At 35.6% G+C, this 24,727-nt stretch overlaps 1 protein-coding gene across 1 annotated transcript in view; it reads right to left on the bottom strand.

Annotated features, from left to right (window-relative positions):
• LOC149787820 (uncharacterized) overlaps positions 1 to 24,727 on the bottom strand; it is a 199,429-nt gene that overhangs the window by 132,780 nt on the left and 41,922 nt on the right. Inside the window, exons 3-5 of the mRNA XM_089974041.1 lie at positions 17,864 to 18,008; positions 10,705 to 10,805; positions 2,630 to 2,650 (exon numbers count right to left, since the gene is read on the bottom strand). Of these exons, the coding sequence (XP_089830167.1) occupies positions 2,630 to 2,650; positions 10,705 to 10,805; positions 17,864 to 18,008 (267 nt within the window). The remainder of the gene's footprint in view (positions 1 to 2,629; positions 2,651 to 10,704; positions 10,806 to 17,863; positions 18,009 to 24,727) is intronic.

The following is a 24,727-nucleotide window of genomic DNA, read 5'->3' as shown; positions in this document are numbered from 1 at the left end:
CGACAAAGTGCCAACCTTAAGGAGCTCAGCAAACGACAAAGCACCAAACCACTGCATGAGCTACTTTGCCTCTACTGGGAGGAAGGAGCAGTCCCACAAGACATGCGCGATGCCACAATTGTGACCCTTTACAAAAACAAGGGTGACCGCAGTGACTGTAATAATTACAGAGGGATCTCACTCTTGAGTATCGTTGGTAAAGTGTACGCCCGCATCATACTCAACAGGCTGCAGTTGCTGGCGGACCGTGTGTACCTGGAATCCCAGTTCGGCTTCAGAGCAGGCATGTCAACGACAGACATGATCTTCTCCCTACGACAACTCCAAGAGAAGAGCAGAGAGCAAGGTCAACCACTCTACATGATGTTCATCGACCTCACCAAGGCCTATTACTTGGTCAGCAGGAAGGGCCTTTTTGAACTTCTCAGTAAGATCGGTTGCCCCCCAAAACTCCTCAGCATGATAATCTCTTTCCATGCAGATATGAAGGGAACAGTCCTATATGATGGATCCTCCTCAACCTCCTTCCCAATTAACAGTGGCATGAAGCAGGGCTGCATGCTGGCACCAACACTTTTTGGAATCTTCTTCTCCCTGCTTCTGTTCTACAACTTCGACACGTCCACGGATGGCATATATCTACACACCAGGTCCGATGGGAGGCTGTTCAACCTGGCACAACTGCGTTCAAAGACCAAAGTGAGAGCTGTGCTCATCAGGGAGATGCTTTTTGCAGATGACGCAGCTCTTGTGACCCACACCAAGGAAGCCCTTCAGAGACTGGGAGACCATTTTGGTGATGCCTGCATGCAGTTTGGTCTCACCATCAGCTTGGAATAAACAAATGTCAGCGTGAAAGATACCACCATTGTCCCTTCCATCAAAATCAATGGTGTCACTCTGGAAGCAGTCAACAACTTTACCTACCTGGGGTCAACCATCAGCAACACTCTCTCGCTTGACATGGAGCTGGACAGAAGGCTTGGAAAGGCAAACACCATCATGGCACGACTAACAAAGAGGGTGTGGGAAAACAACGCGCTGACAGAGCACACCAAGGTCTGAGTCTACCAGGCCTGTGTTCTCAGCACCCTTCTATATGGAAGTGAGACCTGGAGTACCTACATGAGGCAAGAACGCCGGCTCAACTCCTTCCATATACAGTGCCTAAAACGCATCCTGAAAATCAGCTGGCAAGACCGTGTTCCACACAGCAAGATCCTCCAGCATGCAAGTACCCCCAGCATGTACTCCCTGCTGAGCAAACACTGCCTTCGATGGCTGGGACACGTCCGACACATGGAGAATGGAAGGCTGCCAAAGGGCATCCTATATGGAATGCTGGCCACTTGGCATGAGAAGAGTCGGCCGCCCCTCACTCCGTTTCAAGGATGTATGCAAGAGGGACATGAAGGGATGCAACATTTCACCCGATGGCTGGGAAGAGCTGGCAGAGGACTGAGGCGCCTGGAGACTGACAGTAAACAATGGCATATCAGTTGCTGATGCGAGGAGAGGTCAGTTGGCAGCGGAGAAACATAAAAGAAAGAACGCGGCAGCAACCACAGTAACACAGACTTCCCAGTATTCTGCACCAACTGCAGTAGGGACTGTCACTCACATATAGGCCTGCACAGCCACAGCAGACGATGCCAAGAGAGACAGACAACACCCGAAGGGCGCTATTCCCATGGTCTTTCAAGACTGAGTCGCCAATGATGAATTATCGTGTAATTTCAGGTTAAAGTCACACTTATAACAAGGAAGATTTAATTTATTTTGAGGCTGAATTAATGACAAAATAAAGATATCTTTATTGAATATGACACAAATACACAATCTGTCATTTAATTAATGATTTATTAATTACAAAAGAAAAGCAATTAAGAAATTTTTTACATTTATTCAAGTAAATGCTGGTAGGCAATGAATGAACACATAAGTCAAACAACAGCAAAATCTGGAACAGATAATTTTATGGAAAAGTACATAGTAGGTAATAGCCATATATTCATATATGTTAAGATTTTCAGGAGTTACTTTAGCACATGATAAATGTTTATTGCAATAATGCAAACTTCCAGGTACAGTGCTGATGACAAAGACAATGTTGCAAAGTTCTTGAAACAAATAAGACTGTTTTCTTTAGCTCTGCTAGTGCATTATATAATACAATTTTCCCTTGTCCCTTTTAAAATATTGATTCTGAAGTATTGTTCAATAATTGTCAATCTTTCTCAGAGTTCAGTTCTATCAAAGCGCAAAGTAGTCTTGATCAATAAGAAGCTTACCAATCTGCAATAGTGAAAAATCATGTATCTTGACAACTTAGTGGACGTGTTATTGAGTAGGGACACAGAGCACAAACTTGCAAGCAAATGACAGAGTTAATTTTTTTTGGAACTTTTCAGAACCTACTGCCAATGGTTAATTGCACCCTTTCAAACTGAACTGTGAAAAAAGTTACAAGGGCAGAACCTGGGAAAAACTTAGTAACAAGTAACAATGTATAAAAATTTGTGAATGTGTGAAATGTGAAGGAATGCACATTTACAATGACTGTCAGCCACTGAATTGTCAAACAATGAATACAATGTAAACATCAATAATTCAGTTAAAATCTACTTACCCCAAGATTGAGTGTTTTCAGCTGTAACAAAATATTTTAAAGTATTAAATAAATAAGAAACAGTCAATTTTGAATACATTCTCCTAATACAAGAAAACAAAGGTTGCAGTGGCAAAGTTGTGGATTATGATAAAAGTTTTGCTGACACGTTTGTTAATTAGCACAGAATATTAATGTTCCATGCATGTCACAAGATCCATCCATTGGAATTTCATTATGTGTTTCATGGGGCCTTATTAGATTTCTGTTCATGAATCAATACAAAGATAAGATGCTTTTGGGATCAAAGAGAGCAATGATAGGGTTTATATATAAGAGGACAATTTATCACTGGAGATCATCTGAAAATCAGAAGCAAAATGGAAATTGCTCATATGTGTAAAACAAGCAACTTCTCTCCCTTAAAAGTGATTTGCACCACTTTGTGGACCTGCCTCAGGATGAAATATTCTGTACAAGTTTGATCACTGCATAAGTTCCTCTGGTCTTTGTTGCTACCAGATGTCTGAACCTACAAAGTGGTAGCCATCAAAGCTTATTATGAAATGACAGTGAATCAAATTAAAAGTCAAAAATTATGAATCTTGACCTAAAATATATAAACTCTGGATGATCAAAATTGCTCATAATGGTGTTAATTTCTTTGATGTTTTCAATTATAGTAATGGGTATGGTATAGGCTGTCTTAGGTGCACATGATTCTTACCAATTTTGGAAAATAATGGGCATATTTAGTTTAATCTCTGACTTTCCTGTAGAGCAGGGGTGTCAAATTCAATCGCTCAGCGGGCCAAAACTCAAATCACACGTAAGGTTGCGGGCCGAACAGGATAAACATTCAATAAGCGGAAAATTAAACCTTTTTTAAACATTAATATAAATTAAAACAAAAAAGTTTTAATAATAAAAAATCATTGGCATACCCATTTTCGCTCTTATGCCAATTTGTCAGAGCTGGATGTTTGGCAAGGCTGCTAATTAGGGAATTTGATTTGCACTTTATATCGCAGGGCCATTAAAAAATATTTTTGCCTAAAATTCTCTCTCGGGCCGGATATAATTGTACGCCGGGCCTGATGTGGCCCGCGGGCCTTGAGTTTGACACATGTGCTGTAGAGTATACATTTGCTTTCGCTGGGGCACGATTAAAGGTAAACACTACAAAGAATGAACACTCGTCTCTGCTCATTACACTTTTCATTTCCATTTTGGAACCGTCCTCAAATTACTCAAGATATATCATGCATGTCATGTAAAGTTCACAACTGGTCCAGAGAATCATTAGACAGAGCAAAGGTGGGGGTGTAGGGTTGGTAAAAGGAGTCCATAGGCTCAAAACTGGACATCATCCAGGCATGATATGAGTGTCAAATCAAAGTCTTGAAAAGTATTTATGCATGGAATGAATTTTAACCAAATTAATGACCCATTTGGCTCAAGGGAAAGGATAAAATGGTCCAAACTAAGATGTCAATAAACAATGTTGCTATGAGCATTAAACAGATGGCTTTTTAAGTTTTACCAATGACAAAACCCTTTTTTGTATTTATAATGCAACCTTTAAACTCAGTAAGTAGGCTATTTGCAAGCATTAAAATTTTACTGCAACCCCCAGCCTCCACAACACAATTCCCAACACTCAAAACAAAAACTCTTACCAGAAATATAAATCTCTACCCTTTTATCTGTTGATAAGTGTTTTTTTTTAAATAATTTTCTTTTAAGTACAGTTCTTAAATAACTAAATACATAACATGTAATGTTATGCCTTTTTGGTCCCACTGGTCCTGGAGTAGGCAAAAAAACAACAAAAAGCATGTCATCATAGTTGTCAAATCAAAGGTCTTTCATCATTCTTTTGCATGGAATGATTTTTAATTGATGAAAATGTACAAAAGGTGAAAATTAGGCAGAGGATGTAAAAGCCAAACAAATCTGTCACAGTGCATAACTGGCGTCAAGATTTTATGTAAAACTTTTTACACTAAACATTGTATATCAAGTCGTAACAGGACTGAACCTCATGTACACAACAGATCAGTAGTGCTGGCCCTAAGGTAATTGTCCAAGGAGATGGTGGGGAGACAGGTCTGGGGCTGATAGCAGGGTTAGTAGGGCAGGGATTTGCATGATGTGCAACTGAAGTAGCACAACCTGAAATTACAGTCAAACCTGTCAACAGCTGCCACTCATGGGACAAAAGCCAAAGTGGATGAGGAAAAGGGCTCAAACCCCATAAAAAAATTGCCCAAGATATTTATTCTGTCAGAATAAAATGGCTATGAAATGTTATGTAAAGATAAATTTCCACCCAACAAACAAACTGGTTCTAAAGATATTTTTGATGGACCTGAAAATCTCTCTGGGTTACAAAATTTGCTCTTTGACACCCATTCCATCCCATCTTTAACTCTGGTAGTTCTGAGTTGTTTTCACATGACATCCACAGACATGCTAAATTGTTTGTAACTGCTTAACCTGCCTATGCTGAATTATTTTGAGAGTTGATAGAGTTTTTAGTAATGCCAAGATCACTGCTTTGAAATTTGGTCAGATAACACTGGGAAATTTTCTGGTTCTGTACATGTATTTTACAATCAAATCAAGACTTATTACAGTTGCTATGGCAACCAAATGAATTTTTTATTTTCAAAATATGCATTTTTCCTCTCAAATTAATTACTTATCATAACATGTTACTTATTTCATCACCTCCAGGCTTCCTACAAATAATAATCCAACAAGAAACACGATATAGTATTCATGATCTTCATATGAATGAATTTTTAAAAAAAATTGCCACTACACAGAATAATTGAACTTTTATGTCATGGTTCAAGTATTGTGTGATACTTTCCTATCCTTATATATTACCACAATAAATTAAACATTTTCATAGCAACAACAGTGGTCTTGAAAATGTACAAATTTTAAAATATTTTTATGGTCTATTTGATCGCTATGTACTTTAAAAAATTATGGCATTCAATGTTCTTTGAAACCTTTGTTTAATACTTGTACGAGTACCTTTTTGATACTGAAGCATGATTCTGTGGCCTTGATAAGAATGTTGTAGAAGGAATATTGTTAGATACTTAACCCTTTACTTCATAGAGCATAGTGACAAAGTGCAGCACGCTATAAATAGAACACCTGTTACCTAGCTAACTGCATACGCATAGGCCTGCCTGTGAATTGTTAAGCAATGTTGTGGTGTTACGTTTAACAGCAGTTTTAACCATTTTACGTTTTAGGTACACATCTATTATATGTGGAAAACTTTAAGAGTAAAGTCCAATTGTTATAGCTGTGTAATTATTTTTCACGGAAGAATATTTTATGTGCTTTAAAATCAAGAGAGAACTCATTCACCGTCATGTCAGTGAGGCCGCGTGACCGACCATAGCTGCCATTTCCCATACTCGAAATTTACATGTTTTTCGCCTGCGTCTACATCATTAAGTCATCTGAATTTGATAATCAATAAAAACTAATTGCTGATTACATAAATATCAGAGCATTTACCTAAGTTATTGAATCTTTCGTGGCTGTGATTCTAATCGTGAAAACTTCGTAAGTACTGAATGAAATCCTGCCTGTGAACTGTTAAGCAATGTAGAGTATGTTACGTTTCAATTTTAACCATTTTACATTTTTGGCACACATATATTATATGTGGAAAAATTTAAGAGTAAAGTCCAATTGTTATAGCGGTGTAATTATTTTTCACACAAGATTTTTTTTATCTGCTTTAAAATCGAGAGAGAACTCGTTCACCGTCATGTCAGTGAGGCCGCATGACCAACCGTAGCTGCCATTTCCGATACTCGAAATTTACAAGGTTTTCGTGTGCGTCTACATCACTAAGTCATCTGAATTTGCTAATTTATAAAAACTAATTGCTGCCTACATCAACATCAGAGACTTTACCTAATTTATTGAATCTTTCGTGGTTGTTATTCTAATCGTGAAAACTTTGTACGTACTGAATGAAATCTGCGGCTGCCATTTTGGAGACTGAAGATTATGACCCAGTTACTTTAAACAGCAGATATCGACCAGTACATGAATAGCGACCACGTGATCTGACGTAATTGTCATTCGCAGAAATGAATGTAGTATCTAATAGGGGGGTTTCCCCCGAAGGTGGCACTACGAAAACTAGCTCAAAATGGCTGATGTTTACAGCAGGCGTCAAAAGGCGCTTCCATGCGAATCTTGTAGAGGCATCAAAAGGCGCTTCCATGCGAATGGAGTAGAGGCGTCCAAAGACGCTTGTATGAGGTAAAGGGTTATCAGAAAAATAATAACATGGTTGTAGAAGGAATATTGTTAGATACATAACAGAATAATAACAATAACATGGTTGAAACAGTAACATATTTTAATGTGCAAAATGTTCAGTGTTGTTAGAGAAACATTTGACATAAACAAAAATCAATACAAACATCAAGAAAAAAACATCTGAAAGGAATTATTAACATAAATGATTGTTTACATTTGAAAATATATTGCATATTTAATATGACTGTACTGACATGACAATCAATCTGATTTAATTTCTTACTAAACTTATAAATATCTTATTGCATTGTCTTTCAGAAACACAATTCTGCTAATGAGCAAATAATGAGAAATTATTTACACTGACACACTTCATTAAAACTGAAACATAATTATATGGTTATGTTTCAAAAGCAGTTCATATTATTTCTCAGGGGTCTGAAGACATGATATAGACAGTGGTAAAAGTGTTAACTTTTTCACCTGTTTAGTTTATGATAAATTGAAATATTTTATATCATTTTATATACTTTACTTTCTCTTTCTTCATATTTAAGTTTCTTCCATATCTAAGATCAAATTGTCTTATTCATCATTATTTTGTGTCATTCTCATTCTCTTGTATGATAGTATGTATTCCTTCTGTGTGTGGTATATTTAAAAGCAAGGAGTAACACAAAGTGGCACATTACACTGTCTGTATTTCATGGTTGTAGTTTGCCCAGCATGCCTTTTCTGCATCTCTTTTGAAGGCAAGTATTTGCTTTTCTGCAGGAGCACAAACTGCACATATTTTCTGATTATAATCAGAAGTTTAATTTATCATTTTGCATACAAACTGTTGACCCTCCAGCCTCATTAGGACCTCTCCAGATGGTCTGATTCTTCCTCTTTTGATTTCTGAAACAAAGCCAGCAGTTTCAACAATCTGAAATATTAATTTTCGCCTAAAGACAAACTGATGCATTTTTACCACATGCGGAGAGGATATTTTATATAGTATATAAGCATTTAAAACTGTTAAATTGAGAGTATGAAAAAAACATTCTTCCACCACTTGAGTGTTCTCGGAATAAAGCACTGATACAATACCATTTGATCTGATCTATCTACACCCCCCCCCCCAATATACTTATCATAAAGATTGACTATATCTGGCCTTTCAATAGGAAGGCCAGTCTTCGGGTCACTTTTGCCTGTTTGAACATTATGTGCTGTCCCTGTTGTACCAAGGAGAATGACTTGCTTTTTTCATTGTATTTCATGGCTACTAACGGATCAGTGTGCATTGTGTACGTCTCTTGCTGAACTGTCAGTTTCTTGTCTTTAATAGTTTGTGGAATCCCTCATCTATTGCTTCAAACAGTTCCAATGGCACTTATTCCTAATTCCCATAGGTCTAGAAACAGTCTTGAAGATGAATAGCAACTGTCCATAAACAAAGTGTAACCCTGTCCCAAAAAATTACGCATCATGTCCATAGCCAGGTCATATGTTTTACCATTTTCACTCACAGGTGTATTACTTTTACCAACATACGATTTAAACTTGGATCAATATCCATTTGTAGAGTCACAGATCATATAGGACTTAATCCCATACTTTATGGGTTTATCAGGAATATAAACCCTGAATGACAGTTTCCCTCTCCATGGGATCATCCCCTCATCCAAAGACAGGTACCTATTTGGTACAAAAACACTACCAAATCTAGTGATGATCTTACTGAAGACACGGCCAAGTTTTCTGACTTGATTATAACCAGGGACACCTGAAATAAACATCTGAAAGTATTATACAAAAAACAAATATTAAATACAACATAATTTCTTTTACAAGTATGAATTATTTTTTATACAATCGTTCCCATTTTATGTCATGCCATTCTACTTGGGACAATGTTATAACAGAATTTATATTTCAACCAATCAACATACTTTATAATTTAAACCAAATATGTGTATTATAGTTACGTGATTTTTTAAATTATAATATGATTCAGACATAACATATTTTGAGAAGTGTTAAACATTAAATTTGTTAATATTACCTCTGGCAACATATTCTGCATTGTTGCAAAGAAGAAAGAAGCTCATGAAGATGAGAAATCTATCCCTTGTCATGACAGAAGGAAAAAATGGTGCCAACATCACTGGAACTGTGCTCCAATAGTCCTGCATATACAAAGCACATGCCAAATAAAGCCTGATATTATATTAGATGGAATCATGATAAACATTACGTACTTTGTTTAAATGATAAAAGAAGTTGTGAAAATGGAGAAATATATGTTATTGTTTCTCTTGATATTACATAAAAAATAGTTTGTTTTTAGATATTAAAGATATGCATGTCAAACACAATTACATACCTGGACATCTTGCATCACAATCAGTCCCATAGCAATAGTCATGGCTAGAAACACTTTAATTTCCTTTCCACTTGTAGCTCACCAGTGCCAAAACCTGGACTTTGGTTTCAAGAGCTCATGATTCTGTTGCAAGAGCTCATGATTCTGTTGCAAGAAATCTGAAATAATAATGTCCATAAATTGTTCATTGAAGTAAACACATCCAAACATTAATTAAGATATGCCACAGGACCATATAACAGATAAAATAACAATTTATTGACAGTGTGAGATTTATTTTGAATGAATCAAATATCATTTTGGAACAATACAGTTTCTAGCAACATAACTAAACTTCTTTTGCTTAAGTCTTAACAGCAAACTTATATGGATCATGTGAGTGATTAACTTACTGCAGAGATGAAATTATATTGTTTTAAGTATTTGACTTAGTTCACAAATAGACAGATATATAATCAACCCAAACCCCTGTCATCAGGTTTTGTAAATGCTGTTGTTATTGATGAAATGAAACAATATTCATTTCAACAACATTTTTATGACTTTGAAATGTCACAATTGACAATTATAAAATAAAATAAAATTTCACTAATGAAATTTGGAAGTAAGTTATTATACATGTCATATCTGCCCATTAATTGTAGAACATTAACTCACCTATTTGTTTCCATAGCAATTTCATCGTAGTCATCGTACTTAATGAACAGATTTATATAGTCCAGGGGCTCTTGAAGTTGCTCCACAGGTGCCTGTATACCAGGTATAGATGTGAAACTGCGCTCTGTTCTTACGGTTACATCACCAACTTCCCACTCCTCTAACATATTATTTTCTGTCACCAACATCCTTGTCATCTACCTCACGAACATCTGCCTCATCAAACTCTTCAAATTTGCTCTCACTATCCTCATCACACACCAACTCATGTAAGAATTCTTCCTCATCACCGTACACAACCGCCATATTGTTTACATCGATGTCGTCTGTTGACAACCAAATTTTCTAAGCAGATTTGTCATTATTATGCGTTTCATTGTGGGCTATGCCTCAATCACATGTAAGATGCTTACTGGACCATCTTGTGTGGTATTCTCTGTAACATTTTTAGCATGTGCTTGATTATTGGTGAACATTCAACATCCATTTATGTCATTGTACGAAACCATATTTTTATGGCTACCGCATACGGAAGACAGTTACTGTGACAATATAAATATGGTTACCACATATAGATTCAGGTACCGTAAACCATATATATATGGCTTCCGCACTAACAGGGTTAATCTTTCATATCATATACTTTGGGAGTGATTTTTTGCTATAATTTTGTCTGTTACTATGATGCATTTCTTGCAACCTAACTGTTAGTACTTTTAATATTCATTTCAATACAATATAGGCATGTACTTCCAACACTTACATATTTCTTGTCTAGTGCATCAAAGCACCCTTTCACCCATTTGATGACCTGGCAAGCTCCAGGACATGAGCTGTCATCTCTAAGAATCTTCAGATTGAGATCTGTAAAATAATATAAAAATGCATTTGATGCCTTTTTTGGTTGCTTGTTAACCCTTTACCTCAAAGAGCATAGTGACAAAGTGCAGCACGCTATAAATTGAACACCTGTTACAAAGTCGACAGCATATGCATAGGCCTGTCTGTGAACTGTTAAGCAATGTAGTGTATGTTACGTTTAACAGCAGTTTTAACCATTTTACATTTTTGGTACACATCTATTATAAGTGGAAAAATTTAAGAGTAAAGTCCAATTGTTATAGCTGTGTAATTATTTTTCACGGAAGAATTTTTTATGCGCTTTAAAATCAAGAGAGAACTCGTTCACCATCATGTCAGTCAGGCTGCGTGACCAACCATAGCTGCCATTTCCGATACTCGAAATTTACAAGGTTTTTGTCTGTGTCTACATCATTTAAGTCATCTGAATTTGATAATTTATAAAAACTAATTGCTGCCTACATCAATATCAGAGCCTTTACCTAAGTTATTGAATCTTTCATGGCTGTGATTCTAATCATGAAAACTTTGTACGTACTGAATGAAATCTGTGGCCGCCATTTTGGAGAGTGGAGATTACGACCCAGTTACTTTAAATAGCAGATATCGACCAGTGCATAAATAGCGACCATGTGATCTGACGTAACTGTCATTCGCAGAAATGACAGTAGTATCTATTAGGGGGGTTTTCCCCAAAGGTGGTGCTACGAAAACCAGCTCAAAATGGCTGATGTTTACAGCAGGCGTCAAAAGGCGCTTCCAATCGAATGGAGTAGAGGCGTCAAAAGGCGCTTCCATGAGAATGGAGTAGAGGCGTCCAAAGACGCTTGCATGAGGTAAAGGGTTAAATTCTAATCCAAAGAGAATAAGAAAAATTACTTCTTTTTTTCTTGTTAAGTCATTCATTCATTACATTTCTCAGGGATGTTTCCATGTTGGTTGTAAACAGTGACTGGGCCAATCATTTGGAAAAATATATAACTGATATGGAGTACATTTGTAAATAAATATAACTGTCTTGAATGTGAAATTATCCAGTATTTTACATATCTTATTTTGGGTTCTGATAGTACCAATAATTCATTTGCATTGGTACTGAATTAAGGCCACTTTTGGCAAAGGGAAACCTCCCCCTTGCTTTCCTATTTGCCTAAAAGAGATATGCTATGCCTGCTTTGTCACAATATAGTACACAGCACAATACTGGGGTGTTGATACAATAAATATGACAAACTCATACAGTTAGCAGTTGATACATAACATGCAGGAGTGATGAGCAAATTTTGGGTGAAAAAAAAGCAGGTCCAAAAATGAGGTTTATCCCTGTATTTTGTAGTGCAACTTCCAGATTATTTGGTATCATTGTAGAGCTATATCTGTCTGCCTTTTTGTAATACCACCCACGTTGGTGTATCTTAAATGACCTTGATGCTGAAGAGCTTGGAAATAGGGTACCTCATCATGCCTACAGACAGGATTGGGGCCGAATAAGTTAATCAAGTTTATGGAAATTTCTTAGAAATTGTCAAAGAATGGCTATTTTTGTAATTTATGTACAATACTGATGCACAAATGATGAAATAAGTAATACTCAGATTTGGTGATGTCACCAAATTCTCCCATTAACTCTGTACTTGGTAACTATGCTCTATGAGGTAAAGGGTTAACCTATTACCTAATAGAGTGTATGGCTTTTTAGCCCTCCAATACACATGTAGAAAAGTTAAAGTGCACTATAAATAGAACACCTGTTACCTATTCGACTCCATATACATAGGCCTGCCTGTTAACTGTTAAGCAGTGTAGTGTATGTTACATTTAACAGCAATTTTAGGGATTTTACATTTTTGGTACACATCTATTATATATGGAAAATTTAAGAGTAAAGTCCGATGGTTATAGCTGTGTAATTATTTAAAATCTTGAACTTGTTCACCGTCAAGTCAGTGAAGCCTCGTGACCAACCATAGCTGCCATTTCTCATACTCGAAATTTACAAGTTCTTTGTCTGCATCTACATCACTATATCATCTGAATCTGATTATTTATAAAAACTAATTGCTACCTACATCAATATTAGAGCCTTTACCTAAGTTAATGAAGCTTTCATAGTTGTGATTCTAATCGTGAAAAGAACTGAACGAAATCCGCAACCTCCATTTTGGAGAGTGGAGAATACGACCCAGTTACTTTAAATAGCAGATTTCGACCAGAGCATAAATAGCGACCATGTGATCTGACGTAATAGTCATTCACAATCATGAATGAGGTATCTAATAGGGGGTTTTCCCCAAAATTGGTGTACTGAAAACCTGCTAAAAATGGCAGATGTTTACAGCAGGCATCAAAAGGCACTTTCATGTGAATGGAGTAAAGGCGTCTAAAGGTGCTTACATGCGAATGGAGTAGAGGCATCCAAAGGTGCTTGCATGAGGTAAAGGGTTAATGGACTCATCATTTTCGTATGGAGACCGCTCTTTATTCTAAATGCCCACCTTATCCTAGTTTTTGCAATGGTTCACCTGTCTGTGTGCAGTTCAGACCGGTCTGCCTTCGATCTGAGGCCAAAAGGTCTAAAATCCGGAACAAAATCACATTCCAACCACGAGCGAATTTTGGGTGAGAATAAAAAGCAGGTCCAAAATATGAGGTTTTTCCCTCTGTATTTTGTAGTGCAACTATAACTTCCAGATTATTTGGTACCATTGTAGAGCTATATCTATCTGCTTTTCTGTAATACCAACCACGTCGGTGTATCTTAAATGACCTTGATGCTGCAGAACTTGGAAGTAGGGTACAACCTCATCATGCCTATAGGCGGGATTGGGGCTGAATGAGTTAAGACGATCTGGTTAAAAATCCATCATTTAAAATAATTTTTCAAAAGGGTTGGCTTAAATTTTCACGAAAGACCTTCAAAATTATATACTGTTGTATAAACAAGGACTGATTTTTCTGTAAAATCAACTTGTCTTCTTGTAATTCATTAAACCAGTCCCCAAACATTTATTGATATAGGAGCTCGTATCATTTTTTAATATATACAATCCTGTCAGGCATTTCTGCGCACCTAAGGTTTCTGTCTCCAATACTGAAGTAAAACGCACTCCGAATTCAACTGTAATGCTTACCATTTGAAAAGAGGCAACTGTCACTACATTCTGTTCAAAATAATATTAATTTTGGACACATGGGATACCACCACCATGTTTTCATGACTCGCAATAGGTCGGCCAATTCTGCGCACAACTTTGAAAAGTTGTAATGTTTATCCATCGGGTTATAGAAATGAAATACATTACTTTGGACTGTTTCTGTCAGCAGTTCAGGTGAGTAATCTGATCACGTTTATAGTTAGTTTTAAAGTCAATGTAACAATGCCAATAAATGGCAAGCGATATTAAGCCAACTAAACCAATCTTGTAAAATAATGTGTAAAATTCAATATTTTATTCAAAAAATGAGTTACTATGTGGAAGAGAAACAACAATAGGGTGTAATGTGTTTACAACGTCTTGTTTATGGGGAAAAAATACTAATTAATTTGCCTGGAAATTTTGTGAAAATCCCATTCCAGTGGCAAGCCGAAATGTTGGGAAGCAGAAAATTTTGTACGTGTGGGACAAATCTTGCAAAATTGTCAACTTTGATTAAGATGCATAATTATTTAAGGTATACATTTCTATCTTTTCTAAAATGTAGTTATTTGTATGATTCTAACAGATACATAGTAAATAGGATTTTCTGGGTTACAGGTTCAAGCACAGGAATCTGACATTTTATCAATAAAGTACGGCAAAATCTTTCAACATGAAATCATCTTATCGGTAATATAATGAACACAAGAAGTGCAAGCATGGCCACAACCCTCCACTCGATTAGACTGTTCTCACGCTTCTTTTATCACTTTAGAATCGCAAGAAGACAGAAAAACTAAACAGATACATTCAAAAGTCAGTGATGTAAAAATGCATAACTCTCGGACGACCATCACATGAATCCAATCCGGCAAATTAACCTTTATTTTCACCATTATTTTCACAGAAATGGCAAGTATTATAATCATTATGTCATTAATCTGCAGTCAAAGAAGACAAAACTACGGCGTAGACGAAACATGACCCAGAACTCACCATTTGCATTACTAGTCACATAACTTCACAAATCTCAAATGAAGACACTGGAAGTCCAATATTCATGTGATATCAACAACAAACTCCATTATAATGTTGCTGTACAGAAATTAAATTATATTAAATGAAAGTCAATATCAAGCAGAGATCACATGTCAACAAGGTAGTCACGTGATACAAGAATACACCAAACGTTCTTGGAATATGTAAATATGGAGAATTTTGTGTTCTTTCATTTTTTTTATTTTTATTACAACCAGTATACGACTTTCATTTAATATTTTTGTTTATTTCTTTCTCTACAACATTTGAAAAGGTGGGTTGTTAGATATGTGTAGAGTATTCATGTGACTAACAATGCAAATCGCAAGTACCAGGTTACATTTCATCAATGACGTAGTTTTATCTTGTCATTCAGTAGATTAAAGACATAACGATTTTACTACTCACAATTTCTGAGAAAAAAAGCAATTTTCATATCGATTTCATGCATGTCTCATTCGACTTAGCAATGTTTAAAGTTTGCTAGGCCATCTGGTAAGTGGCTATGCTTTGCCACCACCATGTTGGCCTATTGTGATGTTAGATTGGTTTTCATACCTTCCATGTAAGGAAAGATATGGATATCGAGCTGACTTTGAAAATAAAAGTCTACTAGACGAATCTAATCCACTGGGCGTTTGGATTGACTCAGCATATATGTTTATTGCAAGCAACCAAATAATCCATAGTGCACCCTCCAAATATTCTGGTTAGAACTCGAAAAGTTTAACTCACAATCAGTTTAGTTACAACTCAATTACGTGATTGTTTTGGGCATCAAGTGGTGACGGAAAATTCTTAGGTTTTTCCCGACTTTCATCAATATTTGCGAAATTTTCACGGTCGGGAAAAAATTATCATTTCTCTCAACTTTCTTCCAATTTCCCGTTAGCATGGGAACCCTGTTTGTCACTCAGCAGGTTAGCCATGACTCAATCATTATCTTTCATGTGGGAAGTGCTTGCAAAATCATTTCCGTGAACAAGTGATGATTTCAACTGCCAACATGAAAGCAGTCATAGTGGACTATAACATCATATGCTGCATTGATGACTATCATATTAAGTCACAGATTCATTGTTCTTGTTGCCAATTGTATATCTTCATTAACAGAAATGCCATCTTCTATGCTCTTTTCCTCGTTTATTCCACCTCTGAACCTGTCTTTTTGCTGTAATATACCAGAAAGAGTAACAGGGTAAAACAAAAAGACCAACTGTGCAGCAAAATATAAAGAAAGGTTCGTTCAAAGTTGAGCTTAAGTAACGAGGAGAACAACGTAGAATTTGATCAGCTAGAACCCTAAATATGTCCTAAATGAAGCAAAGAGTTGAAACCTCAAAAACGATCGTTTTCAGCAGATAGTATTTGCTTTTCAGCAGATAGTATTTGCACTAAAGTGTTATAGAATAATGACAAATGGTTCCTTATTGAGCTACCAGTATACAAGTTACAAGAAACTTCTTTTCCAAAACATCATAATGAACTGAAACTGGCTTGTAACTGATCAAAAGAATATGTTATCTTTGAAAGGCAATGTGGTAAAAAGGCACTGAATTATTCCAATAGGCTGCTGAATCACACAGGTTAAAAGAAATATGAGAAAAGATTGATAGACAGATGGAAAAGGTTATCAATATTAGACTCCCACTCCTACTACTCACTGCAGGACCCCCAATCACGAATATAGCAAGGTGTCAGTTACAAAGGTCTATTCTAAGAGGCTTTATTGCGAGACAATCATTTTTTCAAAAATAGTCCCAAGTTTACCTCAATCATTGTAGTTTCTAATAAAGAGTTTTTCCTAATGATGGCACATTGAAAACCAGCTCAAGATAGCTGATGTTTACAGTATGCATCCATTCTTCCGTGTAGATGGTGCAGAGGCATCCAAACATGCTTGCATGCGAATAAGAGGAGGTGTCCCCTAGCGCATCTAAGAGAATGGGGTAGAGGCATCCAAAGGGGCTTACATGAGATAAAGGTAAGTGATGGCATATTTGTCATTGCATTTAATGTGCTTAATATGCTGCATGATGTGTAATGTCATTTTTATGTCTTTTAAAATTGATTCCATCAGGTGAAATTCCTGATCCCATACATCACTGAAATTCATGTGATGTCTCAGTTGCTTAGATTTTAACATTTAGCATTGGGAGATAATGCATGTTTAGACATCTTAACAAACTTTAAACACTGAAACCAAACTGACCATTTTTCATGCTGACTGAGCTCTTTAGTAATCAAACCATAACTATCTAATCTCTTTAATCACTTCAGAATTAATTCTGACCATACAAAACATAATCCATGACAATTAACTTCAAACAATGAAGTCAACCAACCCGGCCAACAGAATCAGAGGGATATTAATTGTTTTATGCTGCTTGAAATTAGCAACTAAATTAACATCATGGCATTCTTAAACCAGTTGACAGTAATGTAATCACATGCAGTATTAGTGTAAATATACAGCACCAGAAGCAAGGTCTGAAACAAATGGAAACATTTTTTTTAAAATTTAAATACTTCTGCATACAAAAGAGATTTCTGTTAGTGATATGATGAATGGGAAACACCACTCATCTCAGAAGGAAAACTCGCCCATCCAGAAGATTCACAAGTATGAGCTGTTCCTTCAAATTAATTTTGCTTGTTAAGAAATTATTCTAAATATTTGATATTTTAACTATATGTACAATCAATCATGTTTACTGATGAGTAAGGATTTAATTTCATAAAAAGACAAAAAGAGGTAATGTAATAATATCAATAGTGAAAAAAAGGCCATATCCAACATGTATATCTGAACATATAACCTGTATAAAACTAAATAAGAGACAGTACATGACAATTCTTTTATGAATGTGCCTTATCAGAACTCACCCTCCAAACATCTATCCCCAAAGGAATGTTCTGGAAAAATTGCCCTTAAGTAGGCAATATTTGAGATTGCTACAGCAATGAGTTTCTTTACAAACAGTGCTGATTGGGTTTCTGTAACTTGCTCCGTTGGAAAAATGGACGACCACTGCAGAAAATAAATAAAATTAAAAAAGAAAAACAGGGATAAATGTCCAGGTAAATGTAGAGATCTAAACTATTTTATTCAAACCGAGTTTGAGCTTGATACTTTATGGCATCCAATAATAAATGCTTTTACTTTTTGCAATATCACTTGGTTTACTAAGTAGAAACTCAGCATCAAACTCAGGGTCACAGTTGCCTTCAGGCTGGCCTTATAAATGAGAATTTACAAAAAAAACTTTGAATTCAAAAATGTTTCATCTATAGCTTCTTTTCTGATAAAAATATTTTTGCAAAACTGGAAAGTGTCAACTTTAGTCAAACTATGATTTTTGTCAATTAAGTTCCCAAGTCAAGAGCTGAATGCAACAATTGTAACCCAATTCATGAGAATATTTTTATTATTTCACATTTAGGATGAGAATATCTTTGCACATCAATTCTCAAAATTTGTAGGCCTCAAATTTCAGCAATACTGTTAAACTTAAGTTACTGTAGTATTGCAGTGAACTGCCTGTAAGCTATGTATTATAGATTGTTTATGCAAAACTACTTTAACTTGAATTACAGTAGTTTTGCACTGCATTAGTTTAATGATGAAGTTCATTGATACATGCAAAACCACAGTCAACAGAAATTTACAGAATTTAACTTAAAATCATCTTGAATTTAACTTAAAATCATCTATTTCATGAACTTACACATGAACTGAAGGAAGTTAATTCTGTATCATCTTCAGAAATTGAAATCAGTCCTTTTGTGTCCTTTACTGTAAGTTTTATTGATGGAAAAAATTCTGAAGTGGGAGCATTGAATGAAAAATCTGGTAAGTATTATCTTTCATTATTCTTTATGTAACAAAGAAATGGCTCATAATACATGTAGACTTTTGGCTTGAGTTTATCATTGGAAAAGTTACTTTTTGAATAAAAAGAATAATGATGCATATAACAATGTGAAACAAAAGGGGGGCAAACATGTGAAGGAACTGTACAATTTGTGAATGTTTTTATGTGCAATGCATAAAAAAACTGATTCATTTTCAAATATTATGCTTGCTTATCTAACCATACAGATGCTGCTGCTGATGCTTTTATTCATTATATAGTTGCAACAGATTTATCTAACAACTATCCATATAATAAAAGAAATCATCAGTTAACCCTTTACCTCATAGAGCATAGTGACAAAGTGCTGCGTGCTATAAATAGAACACCTGTTACCTAGCCAACTGCATACTCATAGGCCTGCCTGTGAACTGTTAAGCAATGTAGTGAATGTCACGTCTGACAGCAATTTTAACCATTTTACATTTTTGGTACACATCTATTATATGTGGAAAAATTTAAGAGTAAAGTCCAATTGTTATAGCTGTGTAATTATTTTTCACAGAAGAATATTTTATGTGCTTTAAAATCGAGAAAGAACTCGTTAATCGTCATGTCAGTGAGGCCGCGTGACCAACCGTAGCTGCCATTTCCCATACTCGAAATTTACATATTTTTCGTCTGCGTCTACATCTCTAAGTCATCTGAATTTGATAATTTATAAAAACTAATTGCTGCCTACATCAATATCAGAGCCTTTACCGAAGTTACTGAATCTTTCATAGTTGTGATTCTAATCGTGAAAACTTCATAAGTACTGAATGAAATCCTGCCTGTGAACTGTTAAGCAATGTAGTGTATGTTACGTTTAACAGCAATTTTAACCATTTTACATATTTGGTACACATCGATTATATGTGGAAAAATTTAAGAGTAAAGTCCGATTGTTATAGTTGTGTAATTATTTTTCACGGAAGAATTTCTTATGTGCTTTAAAATCTTCAGAGAACTCATTCACCATCACGTCAATGATACTGCATGACCAACCGTAGCTGCTGTTTCTCATACTTGAAATTTACAAGTTTTTTGTCTGCGTCTACATCACTATGTCATCTGAATTTGATAATTTATAAAAACTAATTGCTGCCTACATCAATATCAGAGCCTTTACCTAAGTTAATGAATCTTTCATAGTTGTGATTCTAATAGTGAAAACTTCGTAAGTACTGAATGAAATCTGCGACCGCCATTTTGGAGAGTGGAGATTACGACCCAGTTACTTTAAATAGCAGATATCGACCAGTGCATAAACAGTGACCATGTGATCTGACGTAATTGTCATTCACAGAAATGAATGCAGTATCTAATGGGGGGGTTTCCCCGAAGGTGGCGCTACGAAAACCAGCTCAAAATGGCTGATGTTTACAGCAGGCGTCAAAAGGTGCTTCCATGCGAATGGAGTAGAGGCATCAAAAGGCGCTTCCATGCGAATGGAGTAGAGGCATCAAAAGGCGCTTCATGCGAATGGAGTAGAAGCGTCCAATGATGCTTGCATGAGGTAAAGGGTTAAATATCTAATTTGTCTGTCCTGTTACAAGAGTTACAAAGTTAATGACAGCAATGCTCTCACAAGCAATATTTGAAAAGGAAAACTACCAGTTATCTTCCAACTCTTATTTTATAAAACATGGGATACCAGACCATTGATCCATAATAAATTTGATGAGAAAATGAAGCATTTAATATTTGGGGTATTTTGTTCCACTGGATTAGCTAGAGAGTACATTCTTAACACATTAACCCCTAGAGCTTTTTGTCATTTTCGCCTGAAAATCGAGTAGGAAACACATTTTGAAAGCTATTTCTGAATTGATCCAAAAACACCAAATCCCCAGTGATCTTTCAATAACATACTGCCTAGCTGTGTTAGAAACATCTTTTTTCATTGGCTATTTGACTCAAACATGAGCAGAAAGGTAAAAGTTGGATTTTATTTTTTTGCTAAACGGAGCCATTATTTTTGTATGGAGACCACTCTTTATTCCAAATGCCCATCTTATCTTACTTTTTGCAAAGATCGGTGTTTCCCTTTATGCACAGTTGTGCATCAGGGACGCACGCTGGAGAAAATTGATGCACTCATTTTGTTGCCCATGCGTTTTTTTGACACAAAGGATTTTCATAACATAATCAGGATTTATTTAATACCCAATGCATTGGATGATGGATGGCATCATATATACTTCGAGTATAGGCATTGACTGGTTCCTCGCTTTGTATGCTCCCTGCCTTGCGCTCCTCTATTCGTATAGCAAAGTGCAACGCAGGGAACATATAAAACAATGAACCAGACTAGCATAGGCAATGTTATGACGGAGTAGCTCCCCCTAATCTCACGAGTTCCATCGAGCTCAGCAAGCTGTCATCTAGATGTTTAACCTCAAGGCTTGTTGCACTAGAAAGTGATCTCCAGATTAAAACATCATGCACTAAAATGTATTAGCGAAGAAAGTGAAAGAAGCAGAACACAAAATAGTAACTGTGGATCTAACTTTAATGAAAAATGAAGAAAATAATTCCTTTGACTGGAATACGGCACATTCATTATGATTACTGGTGTGACTTCTGATCACGTGATTGCAAAGACTGCAGAAGTGAACAATCTTTTCGTGACAGGATTTTAGAATTTTCAAAAATCTGCCCTCGTTCGCCATAAGATATCTGGAGAACACATTATAACCTAAGACATTATTTCACAACAATGAAATCAGTAAACTTGGAGAGACAAATGCGTTATTTGGATTACAAAGTCAGCGGGTCATTGCAGATTTTGTTTGTTTTTAACTTTTGCTGCAATAAAAGAAAGATCTTAAAGTTCAAGTGTAACTTATTAGAAAGAAGATGAATCATCATCCTCCTGGATATTTGGGTAAATGTGTTCTAGGACAAAGTACAATGAAACCTATGATTGTACACATTTTATGAAAGGCGGTAAATTAACTCCCATTTCGTTAAAAAGATTTATTTGGCTTTTTGTATTGGCTTATATGTAATGTGTTGGGCTATAATACTGCTTGAGGAGACTTAAAAGTACGACTTTAAAAGAAAAATGAACTAATACAATTATTCTTTAAATGGACAATGCATTTGTTTGTTAATTGTGCATGTTGGTGTATTTGCATGTTTAGAGAGAGAGAGAGAGAGAGAGAGAGAATGTTGTGCAAGTTGCAATATCCTATTTCAAGCTGAAAAATTATGAGTTGTATGAAAATTTGTCAGTATTTTTTTGACCCCCACATTTTTTATTTGACCCCCAGTTTTGACACCAAGGGGTTTTTTGTACCCTCAATTTTACACCCCTGGGGGATACACTGAAAGACTCATCTGTTGGTTTGCAGTTCATACCGGTTTGCCTTAGACCTGAGAACAAATAGTCTAAAATCTGGACACAAAATCGGATACCGACCACGAGCGAATTTTCAGTAGAAAAAAGTTGGGTCCAAAAAATGAGGTTTTTTTAATCTGTATTTTGTAGTGCAACTAGATATTCCAGATTATTTGGTATCATTGTAGAGCTACATCTGTCTACCAGTCTATAATACCACCCACTTTAGTGTATCATGCATGACCATGACGCTACAGAGGTCAGCAGTAGGCTACTACCTCCTCCCTGTTAAGTCGTTGCTAGGGGTTAATGTGTTAACCATATACCTAATGCTAAACATCATGATACACAACCTATAATATAATAATATAATGCATATTAATATATGTAAAGAGCAAAGAGGCAAGAGATAAATTATTATTCACAGCCACAAAAGGTTAAAAGTAATTTTTTAAAAGGTACATATTGTTCTGAACTAATTCTCCACTTTTTATTAATGAGTATTGATATGTCAAAATTATAGAAAATGGATACATCATTTCAGTCAAGCAGAAACTTTTAAACCAAATAAAAGCCTGTCATACTTGAAAACACATTTTGAAATAAGTAATATGATTACAGTCAGAGGATCATTAATGTGAAAAATTATGAAGTTATATTACTACAGATTTTTCTACAATTAATTATTAACCCTTTACTGTACATCAGTCTGGAGTTTTAACTTCCTGATTTGCACAGGATTTATCCATTAATTCAGTAATTTAGCATCACTTTTGAGTTTACTTCTTGTGCAATATTAATTTTCTTTATAGTGGTAAATTTATTGTGGACACTGGGTGGGTACTGAGTATACTTTATTTCAGCATGCAGGGGAAGATATGACTGTTTGCACTGGCAACCAAATCCAGCCTATAATGTGTAAAAATCATGACAAAATTACATATTTTTAGTACTCATTATATTAAACTTTCTACTTTCTTGACGAATCCGTCAGGCTTTGAATTTTGTCAATTTATGATTGTGAAAAGTGAGATTTTTTAATTATTTGGCTTGGATTATCCAAGTTCTACCAAAAATAGGCACACCATGTGTTTTCTTTTCAGTTATTAAAAGTGTTAAGACTGAACAACTAAAATCAATAAAGTTTAGTCTGTACATTCTGTGCTTATATTTTTCTAGGATGTACTAGCACTGGCCTTAAACATTTTAAATATAAAAAAGTATTTTGATCTAGCATTTAATTTGTTAAATTTACACCAAACAGCCTGGTTACTCAGGGTGAAACGATTCATCGATACTTTTGTTAAAACGATTCACATATTGATATAAGTGATGGAGAATCAATACAAAACTATACTTACCATATGCATGTTATTTTAGTCTTCAGCAGTCATGAGTAATTATTATTAGTTGCCTTGTTTTTCTTTAAAATTATAATCCATCTGAAACTGCATTTGCAGTCACAGGAACTCATGTTTATTAGTAAAAAGAAAAAAAATATTTGAGAATACACATTCACCATCTACAAGTTAACACAAAATGACATGGTTCGTAATCTGCCCTTCCCCCCCATTCCATGCTAATTATCTTAACCCAGAAGTATGTTCAGCATACATTCCAAATGTGTTCCACATGTATAATGAAGTACTTTCATGCAAAGTTTCTACTTTGAATTGTATCTTGACTCCTTTGGTCAATTTGAAAGCTATGCTTCCGGTTTGTTGCACAGTGAAATATGTTACATTGAATTCTCATTTGTGGTTATTGCTTGTTCCAGTCCAGGTTAAACAACAACCAACAATCTGAAATCAATGTACCTTATTCTCTGCATGACAAACAGGAAGTATTAGCAGAGCAATTGAGTCTGCATGGGAAAGTCATCAGATACGTCAAGTACTTATGCAGAGATGCTGTCAGGGTGTGCCATTGCGCAAATTGTGCAAAATGTTTATGAATTAGCATGCTTGGAGAACAGTGAAATGCGAGAACTCCCACAAATTTGTTGCAAGTCCCACGTATGAAAATGTGCTCGTCAAAGTATACAATTTTTATTTAACTGATCTTGTCGCAAGATCTGTTTCTCGGATAGCAACTATTCCCCTTCTGGGTTCTTCAAGCACGACATGAATGATTGTGAAACTAAATTTGATTAGCACAAACTGCCCATGAATTAATAAGAATTATGGCATAATTTGAAACCATTAATGAAGAATATTTTAAAATGTATGTTTAAAATATGGGCTACCTAGTAAACCCCAAATGTCTGATTCCTGATATGGCTTATTACAATTTCGTTCTGCAAATACTTGCTGATGATAGTGATTATGACAATAATTTTTTAAAGTTACGAAGTATATCAGATTACTGGAGCTGGGAAAGTGTTAATGGAGATACCAGTGAGTGATTTTGAGCCCCAAATGGTGCTTAAGTCAGATGTGCATGCTGGATGGACAAAAAATAGACAGGATGACCCCTTTAGTGGTAATTCAAAAATAAATGTAGAAAGGGCAG

This window comes from Sinohyriopsis cumingii, chromosome 11, assembly GCF_028554795.1.
Source record: "Sinohyriopsis cumingii isolate HCF-2022 chromosome 11, ASM2855479v2, whole genome shotgun sequence".
NCBI lineage: Eukaryota > Metazoa > Mollusca > Bivalvia > Unionida > Unionidae > Sinohyriopsis > Sinohyriopsis cumingii.
This window is presented reverse-complemented; position numbering and strand designations above follow the sequence as displayed.